The sequence below is a fragment of the Haematobia irritans genome, chromosome 3, assembly GCF_050003625.1.
Source record: "Haematobia irritans isolate KBUSLIRL chromosome 3, ASM5000362v1, whole genome shotgun sequence".
Taxonomy (NCBI): domain Eukaryota; kingdom Metazoa; phylum Arthropoda; class Insecta; order Diptera; family Muscidae; genus Haematobia; species Haematobia irritans.
Window position 1 is genome coordinate 122,109,133 of NC_134399.1, and position 23,398 is coordinate 122,132,530.

At 33.8% G+C, this 23,398-nt stretch overlaps 1 protein-coding gene across 1 annotated transcript in view; it reads left to right on the forward strand.

The window, feature by feature from the left end:
* The first annotated feature begins 2,118 nt into the window (after positions 1 to 2,118).
* The window catches only part of stg1 (stargazin-like protein), a 228,350-nt gene continuing 207,070 nt past the window's right edge, over positions 2,119 to 23,398 (forward strand). Inside the window, exon 1 of the mRNA XM_075301781.1 lies at positions 2,119 to 3,518. Within this exon, the coding sequence (XP_075157896.1) occupies positions 2,119 to 3,518 (1,400 nt within the window). The remainder of the gene's footprint in view (positions 3,519 to 23,398) is intronic.

The following is a 23,398-nucleotide window of genomic DNA, read 5'->3' on the forward strand; positions in this document are numbered from 1 at the left end:
GGCATAATTAGTTGTTATTGATGTAGGTCAAACGGTATTGCAAATGGGCCATATCGGTCCATAATTATATATAGCCCCCATATAAACCGATCCCCAGATTTGACTTACGGAGCCTCAAAGAGAAGCAAATTTCATCCGATCCGGTTGAAATTTGGTACATGATGTTGGTATATGGTATCTAACAACCATGCGAAAATTGGTCCACATCGTTCCATATTATATATAGACCGCATATAAACCGATCCCAAGATTTGACTCGCAGAGCCTCTAAGAGAAGCAAATTTCATCCGATCCGGCTGAAATTTGGTACATGATGTTGGTATATGGTCTCTAACAACCATACAAAAAGGAAATTTCATCCGATCCGGTTGAAATTTGGTACGTGGTGTAAGTATATGGTCTATAACAACTATGCCAGAATTGGTCCATATCGGTCCATAATTATATGTAGCCCACATATAAACCGATCCCCAGATTTGACCTCTGGAGCCTCTTGAAGGTGCAAAATTCATCCGATTCGGTTGAAATTTGGTACATTTCGCTAGTGTATGGCCGATAACAACCATGCCAAAATTGGTCCGGATCGATCTATATTATATATAGCCCCCAAATAAACCGATCATCAATCACAGAAAAGTCATGATCGAGTCAAAAATATTGGTAGATTAATTTTATTGCCATAGAAAATGTTGTCAACATTTTATGTCTTTAGGAAATTTTGTAAAAATATAATTTATATAGAAAATTTTGTCACAAACTTTATTTCTATAGAAAATTTTGTCAATATTTTATTTCTATAGAAAATTTATGAAGCATTTAATAGTTGGAGAGGAATATTTTGCAAAATCTTCCAAAACATCATGAATTCTACCAACCTACCAAACAGTAAAAAATCTTCCATTTTTGGTAGACTCTTGTTCATAATTGTATGTTACTTGTTTTTTTTTTCAACCTTTAATCAATCGATAAAGAAATTCAAATTATCAATATAAAATTTTATCAAATTGTAAATAATTTTCTTGATAAATATTTAACAAGGTGTATTTTCCCACAGACAAGATATGGTCCTTGGAATTGGAAACACTTCCCATTAGCATTTCCAAAATTTCTTCTTCTATAAATAGGGCTTATTGGTTAATCACAGATTTTAATCACTTATTTTATTTATCGTATCAATAGATTTTTATTTACATTGCAGGTTTTTGCTTAATAAAAATATTAAAGGTAATTAGTGATGTATCCGATTGCTTTGTTAGTCAATAAGCTTTAACAATTAAATAACATTAGCAAAAAACTATAGTATAGCTCTAAATTAAATTTCACACTTGAAGCACATAATTATTAATCCTTCGTTTTTTTCTTTTTTTTTTGTAACTTTTAGTCATATGAAAAAAGCGACATTAAATATGTGAAAGTTAAAAACTTAAAAAAAAAATTAATTGATTACTGCAACAACCACTCAATATGCTATAAAATTAACACAACATACCGACGAACGAATAAAAATGAAAACTATTTTTAATCACTGTGTGGTCTATTTTCAAATATAAAACTTTTCAAACAAAGTTGTTAATCAGAGTGTAATCCAGTACAAAAAAAAAAAACAAAAACCTTCCAAAAAAAGAAAAACTAAATTGGTCAAAGAAAAACCTCGAATTTGTCCACGCTATGCAGTCTGTTGGTGAAAAATAAGAGCAATTTTAAATAAAAACATTCGGTTGGTCATGACATGCTAGGGCTTAAGCTTGGACTAAACACACAAAAAACAAATAACAAAATAGTGCAGCATATATTAAGGCTCTTTTCAAAACTATCCACAAAAAAGTGCATACATCTAGGCGCTTTATATATTTCAATAAAAACTATTTGTTAGTGTTTAGGAAAGTGAAACCTGAAAAATAAAAGAAAATTGTGTGTGGATGTGTGTGTAATTTATTCCAACTATCCCCGTAAATGTTGCTTTGATTCTGGTTACTTTGATACCAAACGCCCTGGTCATTTGCTAACGCTCTTTATTATATTGTGTGGTGGTCAGTGTTAACTTTAAGGCATTGGCGGCATCAAGGGCATTATTGGCGAAGTGGGAGAGTGGGAGAGGCCAAGATAAAACAGAAAATTATGCGCGATTATCCTGCGGTGCCAAATGTTTTTCGTGTGGCATCCTCGCATAGTGTGGACACAGCAGATCCAGCAGCAATTGTTGTTCTTGACGGAGTTGCTGGAGCTGAGATAAAAGCGCCAAATGCTAATTTGTCCACAGGGCAACAGTTAAGGCAAGAAAAACTTCAGAAACAAAAGCTGCAACAGCAAAATGGCAGCATTAGTGGTCAACAACAACAACAACCAGCGTCATCGTTAGTTAAATCTAACAATTCTTCGGTGGCAACAGCAATTGTGACCAATGCAAATCATGCATCCAAAGCATCAGTGGCAACATCGGGAACTTCAACAAATACACTGGTGCCACCACCATCATCATCATTAGGGCCATTATCCCCATCGTCCAGTATATTAAAAACCTTCACCACAACCAAAGATGGCGACAATATTAAAATGTCTAATCACAGTAATCAACAACAACAGCAGCAAACACGTCAACAACAATACACCCTTACAACTCATGCTTCTATAGAGAGACCACAATATCTGGATACCACTCAACTTTATCTGCACTCACCCTATGCCACCTTGCCGAGGAGTAGTAGCAGCAATATTTCCGCAAACCCGTCACCATCATTCTTGACTGTGGATTCGTGCAACAATGGATTGGACGACAACAATCTCTTTAGGGCACAATTGAAATATCAGAACACCTTGGGACGACATCATCGTAATTCTGTAAATTCCAACAACGGCCACAAACCAAATCCTATTGCCGGCGGTGAATGTAGCAAAGCCGCCAGCAAAAATAACACAAACATTGCACAACAAACCTCCAATGGTCATAGTGCAGCAACATCGTCAATATCATCAGCAAATACAGGCAGCAACAAACATAACTCTGAGAAGAAAGGAGTCAATTGCAATTCCGATGAGAAGACCACAATGATGGGTGTTATAAATACAATTTCCGGTAGCATACCGGCCACTGGCTTTTCCATGGCAAATTCCAGTAGCAATAACACCAACTCAAATAGCCTAATTGCGGGAGGAGCAGGAGGAGGGGGAGGCTTGAATGGGCGCACAATGTCTGTGGCCAGTGATTTGAATGCCAGTATGAATAATTCATGCTCTAATCTCAGTAAATTGAATGGTCTTAGCCAACAGCAACAGCAAAGATATCATCAACAACTTCTACAACAACAACAACAACAAAAATTGCAGCAATCAACCACAAATCAACAACATGACTTTACACAAGGACCTACTCCTCCTCCACCTTCTGCCCATCCTACATCATCAGCCAACAACCTAGAAGAATTTACTCCTTATCGTCGTGCTGTGGCATATCCTTGTATGACTGCATCGGAGCGTAACAATAGCGGATATTTATGGATAGTAACACCTGTTGCTGCCAGGTAAGTCTTAAATGTAATGTTAGTTATCATAGCCAAGGCATGGGGGGGAGATGAAATATTAATCACGCTATAGTTTCACGACTGTATTGAAGAAATCACCACTATATTATGTTTGGGTCATTGATAAAGGATTTCCTTGAAGAGTCTTATTTGAATGTGGTGTGTGGAAAATTTTTGCAATTACACGAATTAGAATGTTTTCCAAAAAGACGAGTTATTTTGGCATTCATGGAAACAAGTTAGTTTTAAGATAAATGATCAGATTTTTAATTCATAATAAAGAAGATACTTCGTTAACCCAGACGTAATGTTGGAGCCATATTATTTCCCATACTAACTTTTATTAAATAAACTAGCATAACCCTGTCCGCTTTGCTGCGCCTCCCGAAGCAGTTTCGTTAACTTAGTCAATCATATCCTTCGAGTTGAAAACAAATTAGAAAAGATTTGAACTCTTTTTAAAGAGTGGGGTCAGGGGAAGTCTGGCACAAAAACTGTAGTACTGATTAATCACTCCATGGATTCCACACACGTTTATATACAGAAATAAGGCTGGTATACAGATGTAAAACGGACCGGCTTAACAATAGTTGGTTAGGGGGGTGTTCCCTTTCAAAAAATTTGTTGTATTTTAATTGTTCTGTATTTAAACCGTTGGACAATCTTCTACATTTCCTGTGAATTTCAAGCGTGGTTTGTCAAGGGGAGGTATGCGATACTCCTCCTCAACATACCGTCCAATAAATCGGAAAAAGTAAAAGTACTTTAAAATTGATCATATTAACATTTGTTAAACTGTTGAACACGGAGAACATGCCTTTCCCAAACATATACCGGAAAATGAAGCACCCTCTATGTTGTCTGTCAAATTCATGTAAATTTAAGTTTTTTTATACCCTGCGCCACACTGTGGAACAGGGTATTATAAGTTAGTGCATATGTTTGTGACACCCAGAAGGAGACGAGATATACATATGGTGTCTTTGGCAAAAATGCTCAGGGTGGGCTCCTGAGTCGATATAGTCATGTCCGTCTGTCCGTGAACACATTTTTGTAATCAAAGTCTAGGTCGCAATTTTAGTCCAATCAACTTCAAATTTGGCACAAGTATGTGTTTTGGCTCAGAATAGAACCCTATTGATTTTGGAAGAAATCGGTTCAGATTTAGATATAGCTACCATATATATATTTCGCCCGATATGGCCCCAGAAGCCAGAATTTTACCCTAATTTGCTTAAATTTTGCACAAGAAGAACAATTAGTACTATAGTTAAGTGTGCCAAATTGTAATGAAATCGGTTCAGATTTAGATATAGCTCCCATACATATCTTTCGCTCGATATGGACTAAAACGGTCCCAGAAGCCAGAGTCTTACTCCAATTTGGTTGAAATTTTGCACTAGTAGTACAATTAGTAGTGTAGTCAAGTGTGCCAAATTTTATTGAAATCGGTTCACATTTAGATATAGCTCCCACATATATCGTTCGCCCGATTTACACTCATATGACCACAGAGGCCAATCTTGTACTTCAATTTAAATGAAATTTTGCACAGGGAGTAGAATTAGCATTGTAGCTACGCGCGCTAAATTTGATTGAAATCGTTTCAGATTTAGATTAGCTCCCATATATAGCTTTCGCCCGATTTACACTCATATGACCACAGGGGCCAATTTTCCTTCCAATTTTTTTATACCATTTTGGTAGTACTCCTTCGGTTTTGCCTCAAAATAGGGCTCAGTTTCGGCGATCACCTCTTCATTGCAGCCACATTTTTTCCCTGCGAGCATCCTTTTGAGGTCTGAGAACCAGAAAAAGTCGCTAGAAGCCAGACCTGGAGAATACCGTGGATGGGGAAGCAATTCGAAGCCCAATTCATCAATTTTTGTCATCGTTCTCAATGACTTGTGGCACGGTGCGTTGTCTTGGTGGAACAACACTTTTTTCTTCTTCATATGGGGCCGTTTTGCCGCGATTTCGACCTTCAAACGCTCCAATAACGCCATATAATAGCCACTGTTGATGGTTTTCCCCTTATCAAGATAATCGATAAAAATTATTCCATGCGCATCCCAAAAAACAGAGGCCATTACTTTGCCAGCGGGCTTTTGAGTCTTTCCACACTTCGGAGACGGTTCACCGGTCGCTGTCCACTCAGCCGACTGTCGATTGGACTCAGGAGTGTAGTGATGGAGCCATGTTTCATCCATTGTCACATATCGACGGAAAAACTCGGGCATATTACGAGTTAACAGCTGCAAACACCGCTCGCGAGGCACCCATTTTGCACAGAGCTTCCGCATATCCAAATATTGATGAATGATATGACCAACACGTTCCTTTGATATCTTTAAGGCATCTGCTATCTCCATCAACTTCATTTTACGGTCACTCAAAATCATTTTGTGGATTTTTTTTGATGTTTTCGTCGGTAACCACCTCTTTCGGGCGTCCACTGCGTTCACCGTCCTCCGTGCTCATTTCGCCATGCTTGAATTTTGCATACCAATCAATTATTTTTGATTTCCCTGGGGCAGAGTCCGGAAACTCATTATCAAGCCAAGTTTGTGCTTCCACCGTATTTTTTTCCCTTCAGAAAACAGTATTTTATCAAAACACGAAATTCCTTTTTTTCAATTTTTTTTTCACAATAACAAAAGTTGCTTCACAACAGACGCTCTATCTCACAAACTAATTGACTTACAGACGTCAAATTTTGACACGAATCATTTGAAGGTTGGTACTATATAAAAATAATATGCATTTAATACTAGCGACACCATCTATGTGTCAAACCGGGGACTTATCAGCCAACCTGTTATGGAAAAATCATAGAATTAGTTCCAATTTATCGACAATCCTCTACTTTCTATTTTCAAATCGGGCAAAAGGGAACCCCCATCCTTCGCTCCTCCCCGACCAGATATCGTAAATTCACGTACCCTATATTCATTTTTTTTCTTCCTTCATATTTATTTATTTAATCAACCAACGCCCTATAGGACAACATGTTGATAGAATTGCACAAACTACCCAACTTCACTATTCCCCTTCCCCAACCAGACATCGAAAAAGCATGTACCCTGTATACATTGCATCATCTTCTCCCAATTTCAAGTAAATCGGAGAAGTTGCTATATTTTTTGTAAAGGGACGTCACTTTCTCTGCAAATTCCAAGAAAATCTCTAAACTTTCACTAAAGTTTCATTGTGTGGGGCAAGGAGAAGGTTCCCGTCCAAGTACCCAAAAATCAAGTACACCACACGCAGAGAAGGAATATGATCACCTCAAACATATTTCAAGAGCAAAATGTTATTTTTGTATGGTGACCATGTAACATGTTTGTCACTAAAATATTGCTTGCCGATATCAGATACATGATTTCCGAGAAAATAGCATGGCTGCGAAAACCATGTTACATGGTCACCGACCAAAAATAACATTTTGCTCTTAAAACATGTTTGAGGTGATCATATTCCTTCTTTGGGTGCACATTGATTTCATAACCTTCCCCTACGGCTTTTGTATATTTCAAATAAACTTGAGAATTCAATTTTTTTTTTTCAGTTTTAGAGAAGGTCTCCCTTCCCATCCCAATATCGAAAATTGATTAAGCGTATATTGTGTAGACGTCCCAGAAAATCTCAAACAAATTATAAGCCCAATTTTTAAACAGCAAGGCAAGAGGGGATCCCTCTTCCCTTCCGAATATCACAAAATCACATATCCATTATATCTATTCCAATTTTCACTATTTTTGCACTATGCTTCGGATCACCATCGTGCTGAAATACGTCTTCATCTTCAGGATAGGCACTCTTGTCAACAAACTCGGAAAGATGAGTATGCAAAATGGCGAGGTAGTATTCCTTCTTCATTATACCATCAATTTTCTGCAATGGCCCAATGTGCCACCAAGTGAACCAGTCCCAAACCATTACGCTTCCACCACCATGCTTCAAAGTTTTTTTTTAATATGGTGGCGTTGAATGGAATCACCAGGACGACGCCAGCAATATTGTCTACCGTCCGATTGGAAATGGTTAAATTTTGATTCATCTGACCAGATAACTCGTCTCCAGTCATCTGTTGTCCAATTTTTATGCTCTCTTGCAAACTTCATTCGCGCCTTTTGATTCTTTTCAGACAATGCAGGTTTATTTTTTTACAGCTGAAACATAACCAATGTTGTGGAGCGCTCGTCTTGCTTTCCATTCACTAACTTGCTTATTTTTGGCAACAGTAGTATTTTTCGGCGTTACGGACTCTGGTTTGCTCTTTGGGTGGCAAGGTATCTTAAAACTTCTTAACACCGTCTTCTCAATTGTAAGTTAGTATTAAATACGTATATAATTCAATGTGACAAATTTTTCTATAGAAATAAAATTTTGACAAACTTTTCTATAGAAATAAAATCTTTAGAAAATTTTGTATGGTAATTAAATTTTAACAAAATTCCCTATAGAAATAAAATTTTGACAAAATTTTCTATAGAAATAAAATCTTGACAAAATTTTGTATAGTAATAAAATGTTGACAAAATTCATTATAGAAATAAAATTTCGGTAGATTATTTTTGGGGATCGGTTATATATAACTATAGACCGATATGGACCAATTTGGGCATGGTTGTTAGCGGCCATATACTAGCGCAATGTACCAAATTTTAACCGGATCGTATGAATTTTGCACCTCCCAGAGCTCCAGAGGTCAAATCTAGGGATTGGTTTAAATAGGGATTATATATAATTAAGACCGGTATGGACCAATTTTTGCATGGTTGTTAGAGACCATATACTAACACCATGTACCAAACTTCAACCGGATCGGGTGAACTTTGCTCTTCCAAGGGGCTCCGGAGGTCAAATCTGGGGATCGGTCTACATAAAATTATGGACCGATATGGACCAATTCCTGCGTGGTTATTAGAGACCATATACTAACACCACGTACCAAATTTCAACCGAATCGGATGAATTTTGCTCATCCATGAGGCTCCGGAGGTCAAATCTGGGGATCGGTTTATACGGGGCTATACATAATTATGGACCTATGTGGACCAAGTTTTGCATGGTTATTAGAGACCATATACTAACACCATGTACCAAATTTGAACCGCATCGGATGAATTTTGCTCCTCCAAGAGGCTCCGCAAGCGTCGGTTTATATGGGGGCTACACGTAAAAGTGGTCCGATATGGCCCGTTTGCAACACCATCCGACCTACATCAATAACAACTGCTTGTGCCAAGTTTCAAGTCGATAGCTTGTATCATTCGAAAGTTAGCGTGATTTCAACAGACGGACGGACGGACATGCTTAGATCGACAGAATTTTACTACTATATATATATATATATATATATATATATATATATATATATATATATATATATATATATATATATATATATATATATATATATATATATATATATATATATATATATATATATATATATATATATATATATATATATATATATATATATATATCGTAGATCATTATTTCGATGTGTTACAAACGCAATGACAAAGTTAATATACCCCCATCCTATGGTGGAGGGTATAAAAATACAAAACTAACGGTATATATTGGTTTTATGCTGAGTACATTGAGAAAGGCAAAATTGAGTACATGCGAGTTTCTACACGCCACTCTATCTCTAAACCGGAACCTATTTTGACCAAATTTGGCATGCATAGGAAGCTTATTAATTCTACTGCCTGTGTGAAAATTTTATTTCTATAGAAAATTTTGTCAAAATGTTATATCTATAGGAAATTTTGTCAAAATTGTATTTCTATAGAAAATTTTGTTAAAATTTTATTCCTATAGAAAATTTTGTTCAAATTTTATTTCTATAGAAAATTTTGTCAAAATTTTACTTCGATAGAATATTTTGTCAAAATTTTATTTCTATAGAAAATTTTGTCAAAATTTTATTTCTATAGAAAATTTTGTCAAAATTTTATTTCTATAGAAAATTTTGTCAAAATTTTATTTCTATAGAAAATTTTGTCAAAATTTCATTTCTATAGAAAATTTTGTCAAAATTTTATTTCTGTAGAAAATGTTGTCAAAATTGTATTTCTATACAAAACCCAGCCAAAAATTGGGAGTTCTTCCAAAGGCACAACTTTAAAAGCACTTCCAGAAGATGTACTCCCAATGATGATCTTTATGTTAACTACCCAGGAAGTTCTTTTAATTCAATTTTTTATAACTTGTTTTTTTTTCATACTTTTAATGGGTAAATTAAACTTTTTTGCTTCAAATAGGTTAAAAACAGAATAAGAATTCATAAAAAGGTACAAACATTTCAATTTTGTCGAAAAAAATGCTAAATCCAATCTGTAAATATTTTGAATTTTTGAAAATATTTGAGGTCAAACAATTCCGACAAGCGTTAGAATTCATTAAATTTTATAACAAATTATAAAAATTATTTATTTGACAAAATATCACAGAATTTTTTAATTTACATCCAAAACATTGAATTCGTATCACACCTAAAGAAGTGATGCAAATTCAGTGCAACGGCTGTTGAAATGGAGGACTTCCGTCCTATGACAAGCCCATGTTAAATTCATTGCTTCTGCGTCAATTTTGCACCACATCCGGATCCAAAAAGAATAGTTTCATTACTTTTTTTGCGACGCTTTTTTTGCTGGGAATTTAAGTACTTCTTAGTTGGAGAGGAATGTTTTGCAAAATCTACCAAAACATCAAGAAATCTACCAATCTACCAAACAGTAAAATATCTACAATTTTTGGCAGAATTCTACCAACCCTGGCAGTGGCCGGCCCTGAGCAATATTGCCGAAAACACCATGTGTCATCACGTCTCCTTCTCGGTGTTTGCAAACATATACACTAACTTTCCAGCAAAAAAGCGTTGCAAAAAGTAGTGAAAATATTCTTTTTGGATCCGGAAGTGATGCAAAATTGACGTAGCAGCGATAAATTTAACATAGGACGGATGTCCACGATTTCAACAGCCGTTACACTGAATTTGAATCACTTCTTAAGGTGTGATGTGAATTCCGTGTTTTGGACGTGAATTAAACAATTTTTGTAATATTTTGCTAAATAATAATTTTTATAATTTCTTATGAATTTTAATGCATTTTAGAGTTTGTTCAGACAAATATTTTCAAACAGTTGCAATTTTTCTACAACATATTTAGTATTTTTTTTTCAACAAAATTTAAATAATTTGTCCCATTTTAGTAATTCTTAATCTGTTTTTGAACTATTCGAAACAAAAAATGTTAAAACTATATTCTAAAAATATGAAAAAACGAGTTATAAAAAAATTTATTTAAAAGAACTTCCTACACGGACGAAAAGGACTGGTTTTCATATGTTTCGGTGTAAAAATTATATGTTTGGAACTCAAATTTTTGGAATATTATTTTCAGGCGCAAGTATATAATGTTAATAAACTATCCAGCAAAAACAAAGCGTAGCCAAAAAAGTAGTGAAAATGTTCTTTTTGGATCCGGAAATGGTGCAAAATTGGCGCAGAAGCGATGAATTTAACTAGGACATGTCATAGGACGGATGTCCACGATTTCAACACTGTATTTTAATCACTTTTTAGTTGTTATCTGAATTCAGTATTTTGGATGGGAATTATAACATTTTGTGATATTTTGCCAAATAAACAATGTTTATAATTTTTTATGATTTTTAGTACATTGTAATGCTTGTCTGAAGAGTTTGACCTAAAATATTTTCAAAAATTCGCAATTTTTCTGGAATGGATTTAAAATTTGTATCGATAAAATTTGAATAATTTTTCCATTTTATTACTTCTTACTCTGTTTGTAATCTATTTGAAACAAAACAAGTATATACGGCCGTACGTTCGGCCAGGCCGAATCTTATGTACCCTCCACCATGGATTGCGTCTAAATTGTGAGTTAGTCCATACGTGGTAGAGAGCCACAATTGAAATATGGGCGTCGCTTATATAGGGGCTATATACAATTATGAACTTGATAGGGACCAATTTTGTGTGATTGGGGATCGATTTATCTGAGGGCTATATAAAACTATAGGCCGATATGGACCTAGTTAGTCATAGTTGTTAACGGCCATATACTAGCACAATGTACCAAATTTCAACTGACTCGGATGAAATTTGCTCCTCCAAGATGCTCCCAAATCAAATCTCGGGATCGGTTTATATGGGGGATATATATGATTATGGACTGATATGGACCACATTTGGCATGGCTGTTAAATATCATATACTACCATCACGTACCAAATTTCAACCAGATCGGATGAATTTTGCTTCTCCAAAAGGCACCGGAGGTCAAATCTGGGGCTCGGTTTATAGGGGGGCTATATATAATTATGGACTGATATGAACCAATTCCTGCACGGTTGTTGGATACTATATACTGACATCACGTACCAAATTTCAACCGAATCGGATGCATTTTGCTCTCCCAAGGGGCTCCGGTGTTTAAATCTAGGGATCGGTTTATATGGGGGCTATATATAATTATGGACCGATTTCGACCAATTTTTGCGTGGGTGTTTGAGGCCATATATTAACACCACATACCAAATTTCAACTGAATCGGATGAATTTTGGTCTTCCAAGAGGCTCCGTAGGTCAAATCTGGTGATCGGTTTATATGGGTGCTATATATAATTATGGACCGATGTGGACCATTTTTTGCATGGGGGTTTGAGGCCATATATTAACACCATGTACCAAATTTCAACTGAATCAGATGAATTTTGGTTTTCCAAGAGGCTCTGTAGGTCAAATCTGGTGATCGGTTTATATGGGGGCTATATATAATTATGGACCGATGTGGACCAATTTTTGCATGGTCGTTGGAGACCATATACTTACACCATGTATCAAATTTCAGGCGGATCGGATGAAATTTGCTTCTCTTTGAGGCTTCGCAAGCCAAATCTGGAGATCGGTTTATATGGGGTCTATATATAATTATGGACCGATGTGGACCAATTTTTGCATGGTTGTTAGAGACCATATACCAACATCATGTACCAAATTTCAGCTGGATCGGATGAAATTTGCTTCTCCTTAAGGCTCCGCAAGCCAAATCGGGGGATCGGTTTATATGGGGGTTATATATAATTATGGACCGATGTGAACCAATCTTTGCATGGTTGTTAGAGACCACATACCAACACCATGTACCAAATTTCAGCCGGATCGGATGAAATTTGCTTCTCTTTTAGGCTCCGCAAGCCAAATCTGGGGATCGGTTTATATGGGGGCTATATATAATTATGGACCGATGTGGACCAATTTTTGCATGGTTGTTGGAGACCATATACCAACACCAGATACAAAATTTCAGCCGGATCGGATGAAATATGCTTCTGTTAGAGGCTCCACAAACCAAAGCTGAGGGTCCCTTTATATGGGGGCTACACGTAAAAATGGACCGATATGGCCCATTTGCAATACCATCCGACCTACATCAATAACAACTACTTGTGCCAAGTTTCAAGTCGATAGCTTGTTTCGTTCGGAAGTTAGCGTGATTTCAACAGACGGACGGGCGGACGGACGGACATGCTCAGATGGACTCAGAATTTCACCACGACCCAGAATATATATACTTTAAGGGGTCTTAGAGCAATATTTCGATGTGTTACAAACGGAATGACAAAGTTAATATACCCCCATCCTATGGTGGAGGGTATAAAGAGTTAAAATTACCCACTAGAAATATGAAAAATCGAGTTAAAGGGTGATTCTTTTGAGGTTAGGATTTTCATGCATTAGTATTTGACAGATCACGTGGGATTTCAGACATGGTGTCAAAGAGAAAGATGCTCAGTATGCTTTGACATTTCATCAAGAATAGACTTACTAACGAGCAACGCTTGCAAATCATTGAATTTTATTACCAAAATCAGTGGCAGAAAATCCGCTTTTTTATCGACAAATTTTGTTCAGCGATGAGGCTCATTTCTGGTTGAATGGCTACGTAAATAAGCAAAATTGCCGCATTTGGAGTGAAGAGCAACCAGAAGCCGTTCAAGAACTGCCCATGCATCCCGAAAAATGCACTGTTTGGTGTGGTTTGTACGCTGGTGGAATCATTGGACCGTATTTTTTCAAAGATGCTGTTGGACGCAACGTTACGGTGAATGGCGATCGCTATCGTTCGATGCTAACAAACTTTTTGTTGCCAAAAATGGAAGAACTGAACTTGGTTGACATGTGGTTTCAACAAGATGGCGCTACATGCCACACAGCTCGCGATTCTATGGCCATTTTGAGGGAAAACTTCGGAGAACAATTCATCTCAAGAAATGGACCGGTAAGTTGGCCACCAAGATCATGCGATTTGACGCCTTTAGACTATTTTTTGTGGGGCTACGTCAAGTCTAAAGTCTACAGAAATAAGCCAGCAACTATTCCAGCTTTGGAAGACAACATTTCCGAAGAAATTCGGGCTATTCCGGCCGAAATGCTCGAAAAAGTTGCCCAAAATTGGACTTTCCGAATGGACCACCTAAGACGCAGCCGCGGTCAACATTTAAATGAAATTATCTTCAAAAAGTAAATGTCATGGACCAATCTAACGTTTCAAATAAAGAACCGATGAGATTTTGCAAATTTTATGCGTTTTTTTTTTTTAAAAAGTTATCAAGCTCTTAACAAATCACCCTTTATAAAAAATTGAATTAAAAGAACTTCCTGCGTGGTTCAAATAACATCTTTGGGAGGACATTTTTGGAAGCGTATAACCCTGAACCAAACTTAGAACTACAAATAAATTTATATAACATTTTATGGAATTTATGGAATTTAATTTATGTTAATAATTTAATATTTAATAACTTTAACCTAGAACCAGAAATAAATAGAATAAAATTTTATTCTAATTTTTGGAATTTAAATGAAATTAATTTAAATGAAATTTATTTTATTTAATTTGATTTCGTTCAATTTAATAATGCACTTTATAATGGATAAAGTTAGACATACCTATGCCAAGGCTAAATCTAATGCTTCGAGAAAAGCGCAATATTAAATTCATGCATTAGAGTACTTTCAAGAATAAAATTCCCAACAAAAAGAAAAAAAAAAAGAAAAAAGAATTTTTGGACTTTTTCCTTTTCACTTTTTCCTCTCATCATTCTGGTGACCTAGTCATTAATAAAACTTCGCACTCGCCTTGCCACAATTACGTGTAAATCCCATTTAATTCAAGCGTTTAAGCGTAAACGATTTTATAACCTTCTTGACTTTGTCCTGTAGCGATGAAAACTCCAAGTGACACACACACATATAAATAAGCGCTTATAAAAGACTCTATGAGCAGGACCAGAAACAGATGAAAAAACACAAAGAACTTTCTGTGTGATAGTGATTGCTGTGAATCTGATAGAAGAACAAAAAACTCAGAGATGTAATATAATTCACCATTAGGATGCTTCAATGCTATGCACAGTGGGATATTTATTTCCATAAAAAACTAAAAAAAAAAAACTTCATGACATTTATTGGAAGACCATATATGATGAATTATAATTCTATGTTAGTGCTTTATATTCTACACTTGAGAAAATTTCTCTTCTAAAATTTGTATTTTAAACCAAAACACATAATAAAGACCCATTGTGTGTGATATATAGTGGCCGTTAATATTATAAATCAAATACACGCGCGAAGAGTATCGCCTCGCCCAACTAAACTAAGAATGAAATAGCTCGAACTCGATGAGTAAAATTAAATTGATATTGAAGGGCAATGATATTTGAAGAGGACATCAAACAATGATACTTTCATCTAGAGCAAAAGTTGGTGATTGACCATCCGTTTTGGTTCGTATCATATCTCGAGATTTTCATCATGAATAAAATGGTTTCTTTGATTGGGATTGGTATGGGGACTAATCGCAAATGGCAATTTTATTGAATTTAATTCTTTGTTCTAACACATTCTGAGTACCATAGCAAAGTAGAATAATTAATTCCATTATTTGTGGTTGCATTCATCCATCCCTGCTCACCCTTGCGACATTCGCAAATAATCGCACCATTAGAAAACAACCATGGAGTTAATTATATGCCAACGAATGAATTGATTAAAAGTTGCATTAAAATGGCTTTTGTTTTTAAATTTTAAACGAGTTGCATGTTAACACCAAATAAAACCGAAAAACACAGAAAACAGAAAGTTAATATGGAAAAGAAAAAAAAAAAGAAATAGTTCATGAAATTAAAATGGAATGCTGTATATAACAAAGAGCCTCAAACGAATGCACATATGGAATATATGGCTTCATATACTCTAGCAACTTTTACTATGTTTGGTGAACTTTGGTGATGCTGCATTTTTTTAAGGCATTGAATATTAGGACCTTTTTTAAATTTGAATTCTATAGAAAGTTTTGTCAAAATTTTATTTCTATAGAAAGTTTTGTCAAAATTTTAGTTCTATAGAAAATTTTCTGAAATTTTTATTTCTATAGAAAATTTTGTCAAAATGTTATTTCTATGGAAAATTTTGTCAAAATTTTATTTCTATAGAAAATTTTGTCAAAATTTTATATCTGCAGAAAATTTTGTCAAAATTTTATTTCTATAGAAAATTTTGTCAAATTTTTATTTCTATAGAAAATTTTGTCAAATTTTTATTTCTATAGAATGTTTTGTCAAAATTTTATTTCGATAGAAAATTTTATGAAAATTTTATATCGACAGAAAATTTTGTCAAAATTTTATTTCTATAGAAAATTGTGTCAAAATTTTATATCTATAGAAAATTTTGTCAAAATTTTATATTTGTCGAAAATTTTGTCAAAATTTTATATCTATAGAAAATTTTGTCAAAATTTTATATCTGCAGAAAATTTTGTCAAAATTTTATATCTATAGAAAATTTTGTCAAAATTTTATATTTGTCGAAAATTTTGTCAAAATTTTATTTCTATAGAAAATTTTGTAAAAATTTTATTTCTACAAAAAGTTTTGTCAAAATTTTATTTCTATAGAAAATTTTCTGAAATTTTTATTTCTATAGAAAATTTTGTCAAAATTTTATTTCTATGGAAAATTTTGTCAAAATTTTATATCTGCAGAAAATTTTGTCAAAATTTTATTTCTATAGAAAATTTTGTCAAATTTTTATTTCTATAGAATGTTTTGTCAAAATTTTATTTCGATCGAAAATTTTCTGAAAAGTTTATTTCGACAGAAAATTTTGTCAAAATTTTATTTCTATAGGAAATTTTGTCAAAATTTTATATCTATAGAATATTTTGTCAAAATTTTATATTTGTCGAAAATTTTGTCAAAATTTTATTTCTATAGAAAATTTGGTAAACATTTTATTTCTACAGAAAATTTTGTCAAAATGTTATATCTATAGAAAATTTTGTCAAAATTTTATTTCTATAGAAAATTTTTGCAGACTTTTATTGCTATAGAAAATTTATCCAAAAATGTTATTTCTATGAAAAATTTTTCCAAAATTTTATTTCTATGAATAAATTTTCCAAAATTTTATTCCTATAGAAAATTTTTTTAAAAATTTGTCAAAATTTTATTTCTATAGATAATTTTGTCAAAATTTTATTTCTAAAGAAAATTTAGTCGAAATTTTATTTCTATAGAAAATTTTGTCAAAATTTTATTTCTATAGAAAACTTTGTCAAAATTTTATATCTGCAGAAAATTTTGTCAAAATTTTATATTTGTTGAAAATTTTGTCAAAATTTTATTTCTACGGAAAGTTTTGTCAAAATTTGATTTCTATAGAAAATTTTCTGAAATTTTTATTTCTATAGAAAATTTTGTCAAAATTTTATTTCTATGGAAAATTTTGTCAAAAATTTATATCTATAGAAAATTTTGTCAAAATTTTATATCTGCAGAAAATTTTGTCAAAATTTTATTTCTATAGAAAATTTTGTAAAAATTTTATTTCTACAGAAAGTTTTGCCAAAATTTTATTTCTATAGAAAATTTTCTGAAATTTTTATTTCTATAGAAAATTTTGTCAAATTCTTATTTCTATAGAATGTTTTGTCAAAATTTTATTTCGATAGAAATTTTTCTGAAAATTTTATATCGACAGAAAATTTTGTCAAAATTTTATTTCTATAGAAAATTTTGTCAAAATTTTATATCTATAGAATATTTTGTCAAAATTTTATACTTGTCGAAAATTTTGTCAAAATTTTATTTCTATAGAAAATTTGGTAAACATTTTATTTCTACAGAAAATTTTGTCTAAATTTTATATCTATAGAAAATTTTGTCAAAATTTTATTTCTATAGAAAATTTTTGCTGACTTTTATTGCTATAGAAAATTTATCCAAAAATGTTATTTCTATGAAAAATTTTTCCAAAATTTTATTTCTATGAAAAAATTTTCCAAAATTTTGTTTCTATAGAAATTTTTTTTAAAAATTTGTCAAAATTTTATTTCTATAGAAAATTTTGTCAAAATTTTATTTCTATAGAAAATTTTGTCAAAATTTTTTTTTTATAGAGAATTTTGTCAAAATTTTTTTTCTAAAGATAGTTTTGTCAAAATTTTATTTCTATAGAGAATTTTGTCAAAATTTTATTTCTATAGATAGTTTTGTCAAAATTTTATTTCCATAGAAAATTTTTTAAATTTTTTTAAATTGTTGTTTTTGATCCCAGCTTAAAACCATGCATTGACTAAACTACAAGTGTAGCTTAAACAACAGAGGAAAAGTATGTTTGTCAAATTTATTTGGGCAAAGCCTTATAGACTGCAAGATGGTTGGATGTACAACTGTTTCGGAATACAACAATAACAAACAAAACGAATGAAGATAGAGGAAGCACGCTCAAACTTATAGCATTTGAATTTTGAAATGCTATAAGTTCTGGATTGTTCTCCTGTTCCTTAGCCAGGGCGGCATAATCTATTGGCGATGGCATGCATATGGCATCCAGGCGGGAAAGTGCATCGGTAGTTATATTATCTTTTCCTGGAATATAACGAATATCCACGGTATGTTGTCCGTTGAAATCCAAATGCCTGAGCTGTCGTGGTGATGCTTTTTCTGGGCGTTGCTTGAATGCAAAAACCAGTGGTACATATGCAGAATTTACGACCCTCAAGAAAATGTTGAAAATACTTAACGCCAGTATACGCAGCCAAAAGTTCACGATCGTACGCGCTGTATCGCATTTGTGTTTCTGAAAGTTTTTTTCGAGAAAAACCCCAGAGGTTTCCAATCCTTATCAACCCGCTGTTGGAGAACTGCCCCCATACCAGTATCAGATGCATCCACCCACAGAGACGTTTCTGCAGAATCTACTCGATACGCCAACAGTGCTGCATTAGACAATTGCATTTTACATTGCTCGAATGCATTTTGTAGTTCCTGCGTCAAATTGATGAGTCTTTTGTCGTTTTTCTATTGGCCGATCTTTAGAGTGTTCAATTTTGCTTGTGCTTGAGTAGCATTAGGAATGAAGCGTCGGTAGAAATTCACTGTTCTAAGGAAACGACTTAAGTCTTTTATTGTTTTGGGAAAACTATATTCCTTAATAGCAGCTACCCGTTCTGGATTCGGAGAAAGACCATTTTGTGTGACAAAATATCCTAAGAATTTAATTGCAGGTCTACCAAACTCGCATTTGTCACTATTAATAGTCACTCGATACTCGCGAAGACGACTAAATACTTGTCGTAAGTGACTTTCGTGTTCTTCGTCGTTCTTCGTCGTTCTTAGACGCTACTAGTATGTCGTCGATGTAAGCAAAACAAAAATCTAACCCTCGCAAAACTTCGTTTATGAATGAAGCGTCGGTAGAAATTCACTGTTCTAAGGAAACGACTTAAGTCTTTTATTGTTTTGGGAAAACTATATTCCTTAATAGCAGCTACCCGTTCTGGGTTCGGAGAAAGACCATTTGGTGTGACAAAATATCCTAAGAATTTAATTGCAGGTCTACCAAACTCGCATTTGTCACTATTAATAGACACTCGATACTCGCGAAGACGACTAAATACTTGTCGTAAGTGACTTTCGTGTTCTTCGTCGTTCTTAGACGCTACTAGTATGTCGTCGATGTAAGCAAAACAAAAATCTAACCCTCGCAAAACTTCGTTTATGAACCGCGGAAATGTTTGTGCTGCATTGCAGAGGCCGAAAGTCATGCGGGTAAACTCAAACAAACCAAAAGGCGTAATTATAGCGGTACGTCTTCTTCAGCTACAGGTATTTGAAAATATGCCTTAACCAAGTCAATCTTTGAAAATACCTTTTTCCCAGCTAGCATATACCCAAAATCATGGATAAGTGGGACAGGATAGCGATCGGATACTGTTACTTTATTTAAAGATCGATAATCACCACAGGGACGCCACATATTATTTTCCATGGGTACAAAAGAGTTGGGTGATTTAATCTTGTCTTGCTGGTTGGCTGGTAGAACGGAAATATCGGCCCCAGTATCAATGAGGTACCTGTACTTCGATTCGAAATCTTGAATGAACAGGCGACTTATTTGATGACCACCCTCACCCGCATCTTTAGATGAGGGGTCTAATGGTTTCCCGAACGGTTCAAGTCGCAAGGAGATCGACATCTTGTTGCTTGTGCGCCGAATTTCTTATGATACCAACAAAGAGCCGATAATGTAAAGGATTTGTTGCGGTTTCGTGAGGAGCTGCGGGAATATCTTTGAGTTCGGCGGTCAGTTGAAAGGGCATACATTTAGGAGACAATTCTTTTTTTGTATTTGTTTTTCAAGACAAACGGTCTGCCTCCGTACTAACGCTAACTGATGCAACAGAATCTGACTGGTCGTAAATTTTATCCGCCATCAAAGCAAGTTTCTCAATTCTGTCTTCACTTACCGAAAGTATGGCTTTTGTAGTTGAGGGAAGACGTTGAATCCATAATGTTCTTAGCAATTCTTCAGATATCTTACCGCAAGACAATTCACGCATTTCTCTTAGCAATGCCGAAGCTTTTTTGTCACCAATACTTACATTTTCCAAAAGTTGTCGTAAACGCTTTTCTTCAGAATCCACAAATTCATTCAATAATGCATCCTTAAGAGTCCTGTACTTATATTCCTCTGGGGGATTTTCTACAATATGGCTTACGTGGTTTAGAATGTTACTCTCGATTGAACCTACTAATGTGTGGAACTTGGTATCATCAGCAGTAATTCCAGATGTAATAAATTGTGACTCCAATTGCCGGAACCATAATCGAGGGTTTTGTCGCCAGAATGGTGGAACCTTTACCGCAAGACGGGATATTTCTAAATGGTTGTTGTCGCCAGGCATTTTTCAAATTTAAATTGATATAAGAACGGATCACTTTGGGGTCACCAATATAGAAATCAATGCGTCGTGATGATTAAAAATCCCAAAAAGCAATAATTTTATTTTTTACAAATTATGAAAATCAATTGTCTTGAGAAAATCGTACATAAGTCTAAGGCTACTTAAATAATCCTAAATTTATATAAAGTACAAACATATATCAATTGAAATGAAAAATAATCTATGACTACTAGATAATTTAAAACAAAAAACAAAAGTAGGATTTGAAATAGTGTCGCCACAATAGAAAGTGCTTTCCAAGAGTGAAAATCTTAAAGGGGAAATAGGAAACCCCTTTTTGTCAAAATTTCATTTCTATAGAAAATTTTTTCAAAATTTTATTTCTATAGAAAATTTTTTCAACATTTTTAAGTAGAAATTTTGTTCCAAAATTTTATTTATATACATTTTTTGAAAATTTTATTTCTTTAAAAATTTTTGTCAAAATTTTATATATGTAGAAATGTTTTATTGCTACAAAAAATTTTGCCAAATTGTATTTCTGTAGAAAATTTTCTCAAAATTTCATTTCTATAAAAAATTTTTGTCAAAATTTTATTTCTATAGAAAATTTTGTCAAAATGTTATTTCTATAGAAAATTTTGTCCAAATTTTATTTCTATGGAAAATGTTGTAAAATTGTATTTCTATAGAAATTTTTGTCAAAATTTTACTGCTACGAAAAATTTTGTCAAAATTTTATTTCTATGGAAAATTTTGTCAATATATTATTCCTAAAGAAAAATTTTGTTATATTTTTATTCCATAGTTTTTGTCAAAATTTTATTTCATTATATTTCATGTTAGCCTGATACCGAAACAGGCAATTGACGTCCAAATGCATTATATTTAATTATACAATTATTTTTCGAGCTTTATGGACAGATATAGATTAAGGAACATGGTTAATAGAGCCATTGAAAACAATAGAAACAATAAGCATTGTTCGACTGTTCACCACTTAGGTGAATTCTAACAAAATAGCTTTCTAAAAATAAATTTCGTGTTGTTGCATTACTATGTAACAAAACGAAATAAAAACAAGTATATACAGTAGTAAATTCGGCCGGGCCGAATTTTAAATACCCACCACCATGAATCAAATATGATAGTTTACTTTGAAAACTCTTCGTCGTAGTGGGTTACTTGATAATATATAGAATTGTAGGGTGTTTGATGACAAATCTTACCCAAGGCAGTCAGCTCCCGAAGACAAACTTTAAAGATTCTACCTGTGAAGACCAGATAAGATTCTAGATTTATGAGAACCAATTTTGTTTGAGTTTTAGAGAAATTATAAACATATCGTGTATATGATTAAATTACGCATTGATTTGAAATCTTAAATCTGTAGAGTAAAATCTGGAAATTTTACTTTCAGTTTGAAGCAATTTTCATGATCAGTGCGCCTGCTATTTTAGAGAATTTTAGAGGTGAATAAACGAAAATACTTTATAAGAAAAGGAAATTTCGTTTGTCTAAAATGTCATTATAAATTACTAATTTCCAGCAAATCGGATAAAAACTACGGATTCTAGAAGCCCAAGAAATAAAGCCGGGAGATCGGTGTATATGGGGGCTAAACCAAAACATGGACCGATAGGTACCATTTGCTACTCACATATTTGTGATCTTAAAATACCTATAGAATTTCAAACAAATCTGCTAGAAAACATAGTCTCTAGACGCCCAAGAAGTAAAAATCGAGAGATCAGTCTATATGGGGGTTATACCAAAAAATGGACCGATATACCTCAATTTCGGCACACTTATTTGTGGTCTAAAAATACCTCTACATTTCGAATTTCAGGCAAATCGGGTAATAAATACAGTTTATAGAAGCTCAAGAATTTCAGGCAAAGCGGATGGTAAATATAGTTTCTAGAAGCCCAAGAAGCAAAATCGGGAGATCGGTCTATATGGGGGCTATACCAAAAAATGGACCGATGGGCACAATTTTCGGCACACCTTTTTATGGTCCCAAAAGAACTCTAGATTTTCAATTTCAGGAAAATCGGATAGAAAATATAGTTTCTAGAAGCCCAAGAAGCAAAATCGGGAGATCAGTCTCTATGGGGCCTATATCAAAACATGGACCGATGAGCACCATTTTCGGCACACCTTTTTATGGTCCTCAAATACCTCTAGATTTCCAATTTCAGGCAAATCATATTGTAAATATAGTTTCTAGAAGCAAAATCGGGATATCGGTCTATATGGGGGCTATACCAAAACATGGACCGATGGGCACCATATACGGCACACCTTTTTACGGTCCTCAAATACCTCTATATTTCCAATTTCAGGCAAATTGGATAAAAACTACGGTTTTTATAGGCCCAAGACTCCAAATCGGGAGGTTGGTTTATATGGGGGCTATATCAAAACATGGACCGATACGGACCATTTTCGACACACCTCCTTATGGTCCTAAAATACCTCTAGATTTTCAATTTCAGACAAATCGGATAGAAAATACTGCTTCTAGACGCCTAAGAAGGAAAATCGGGAGATCGGTCTATACGGGGGCTATACCAA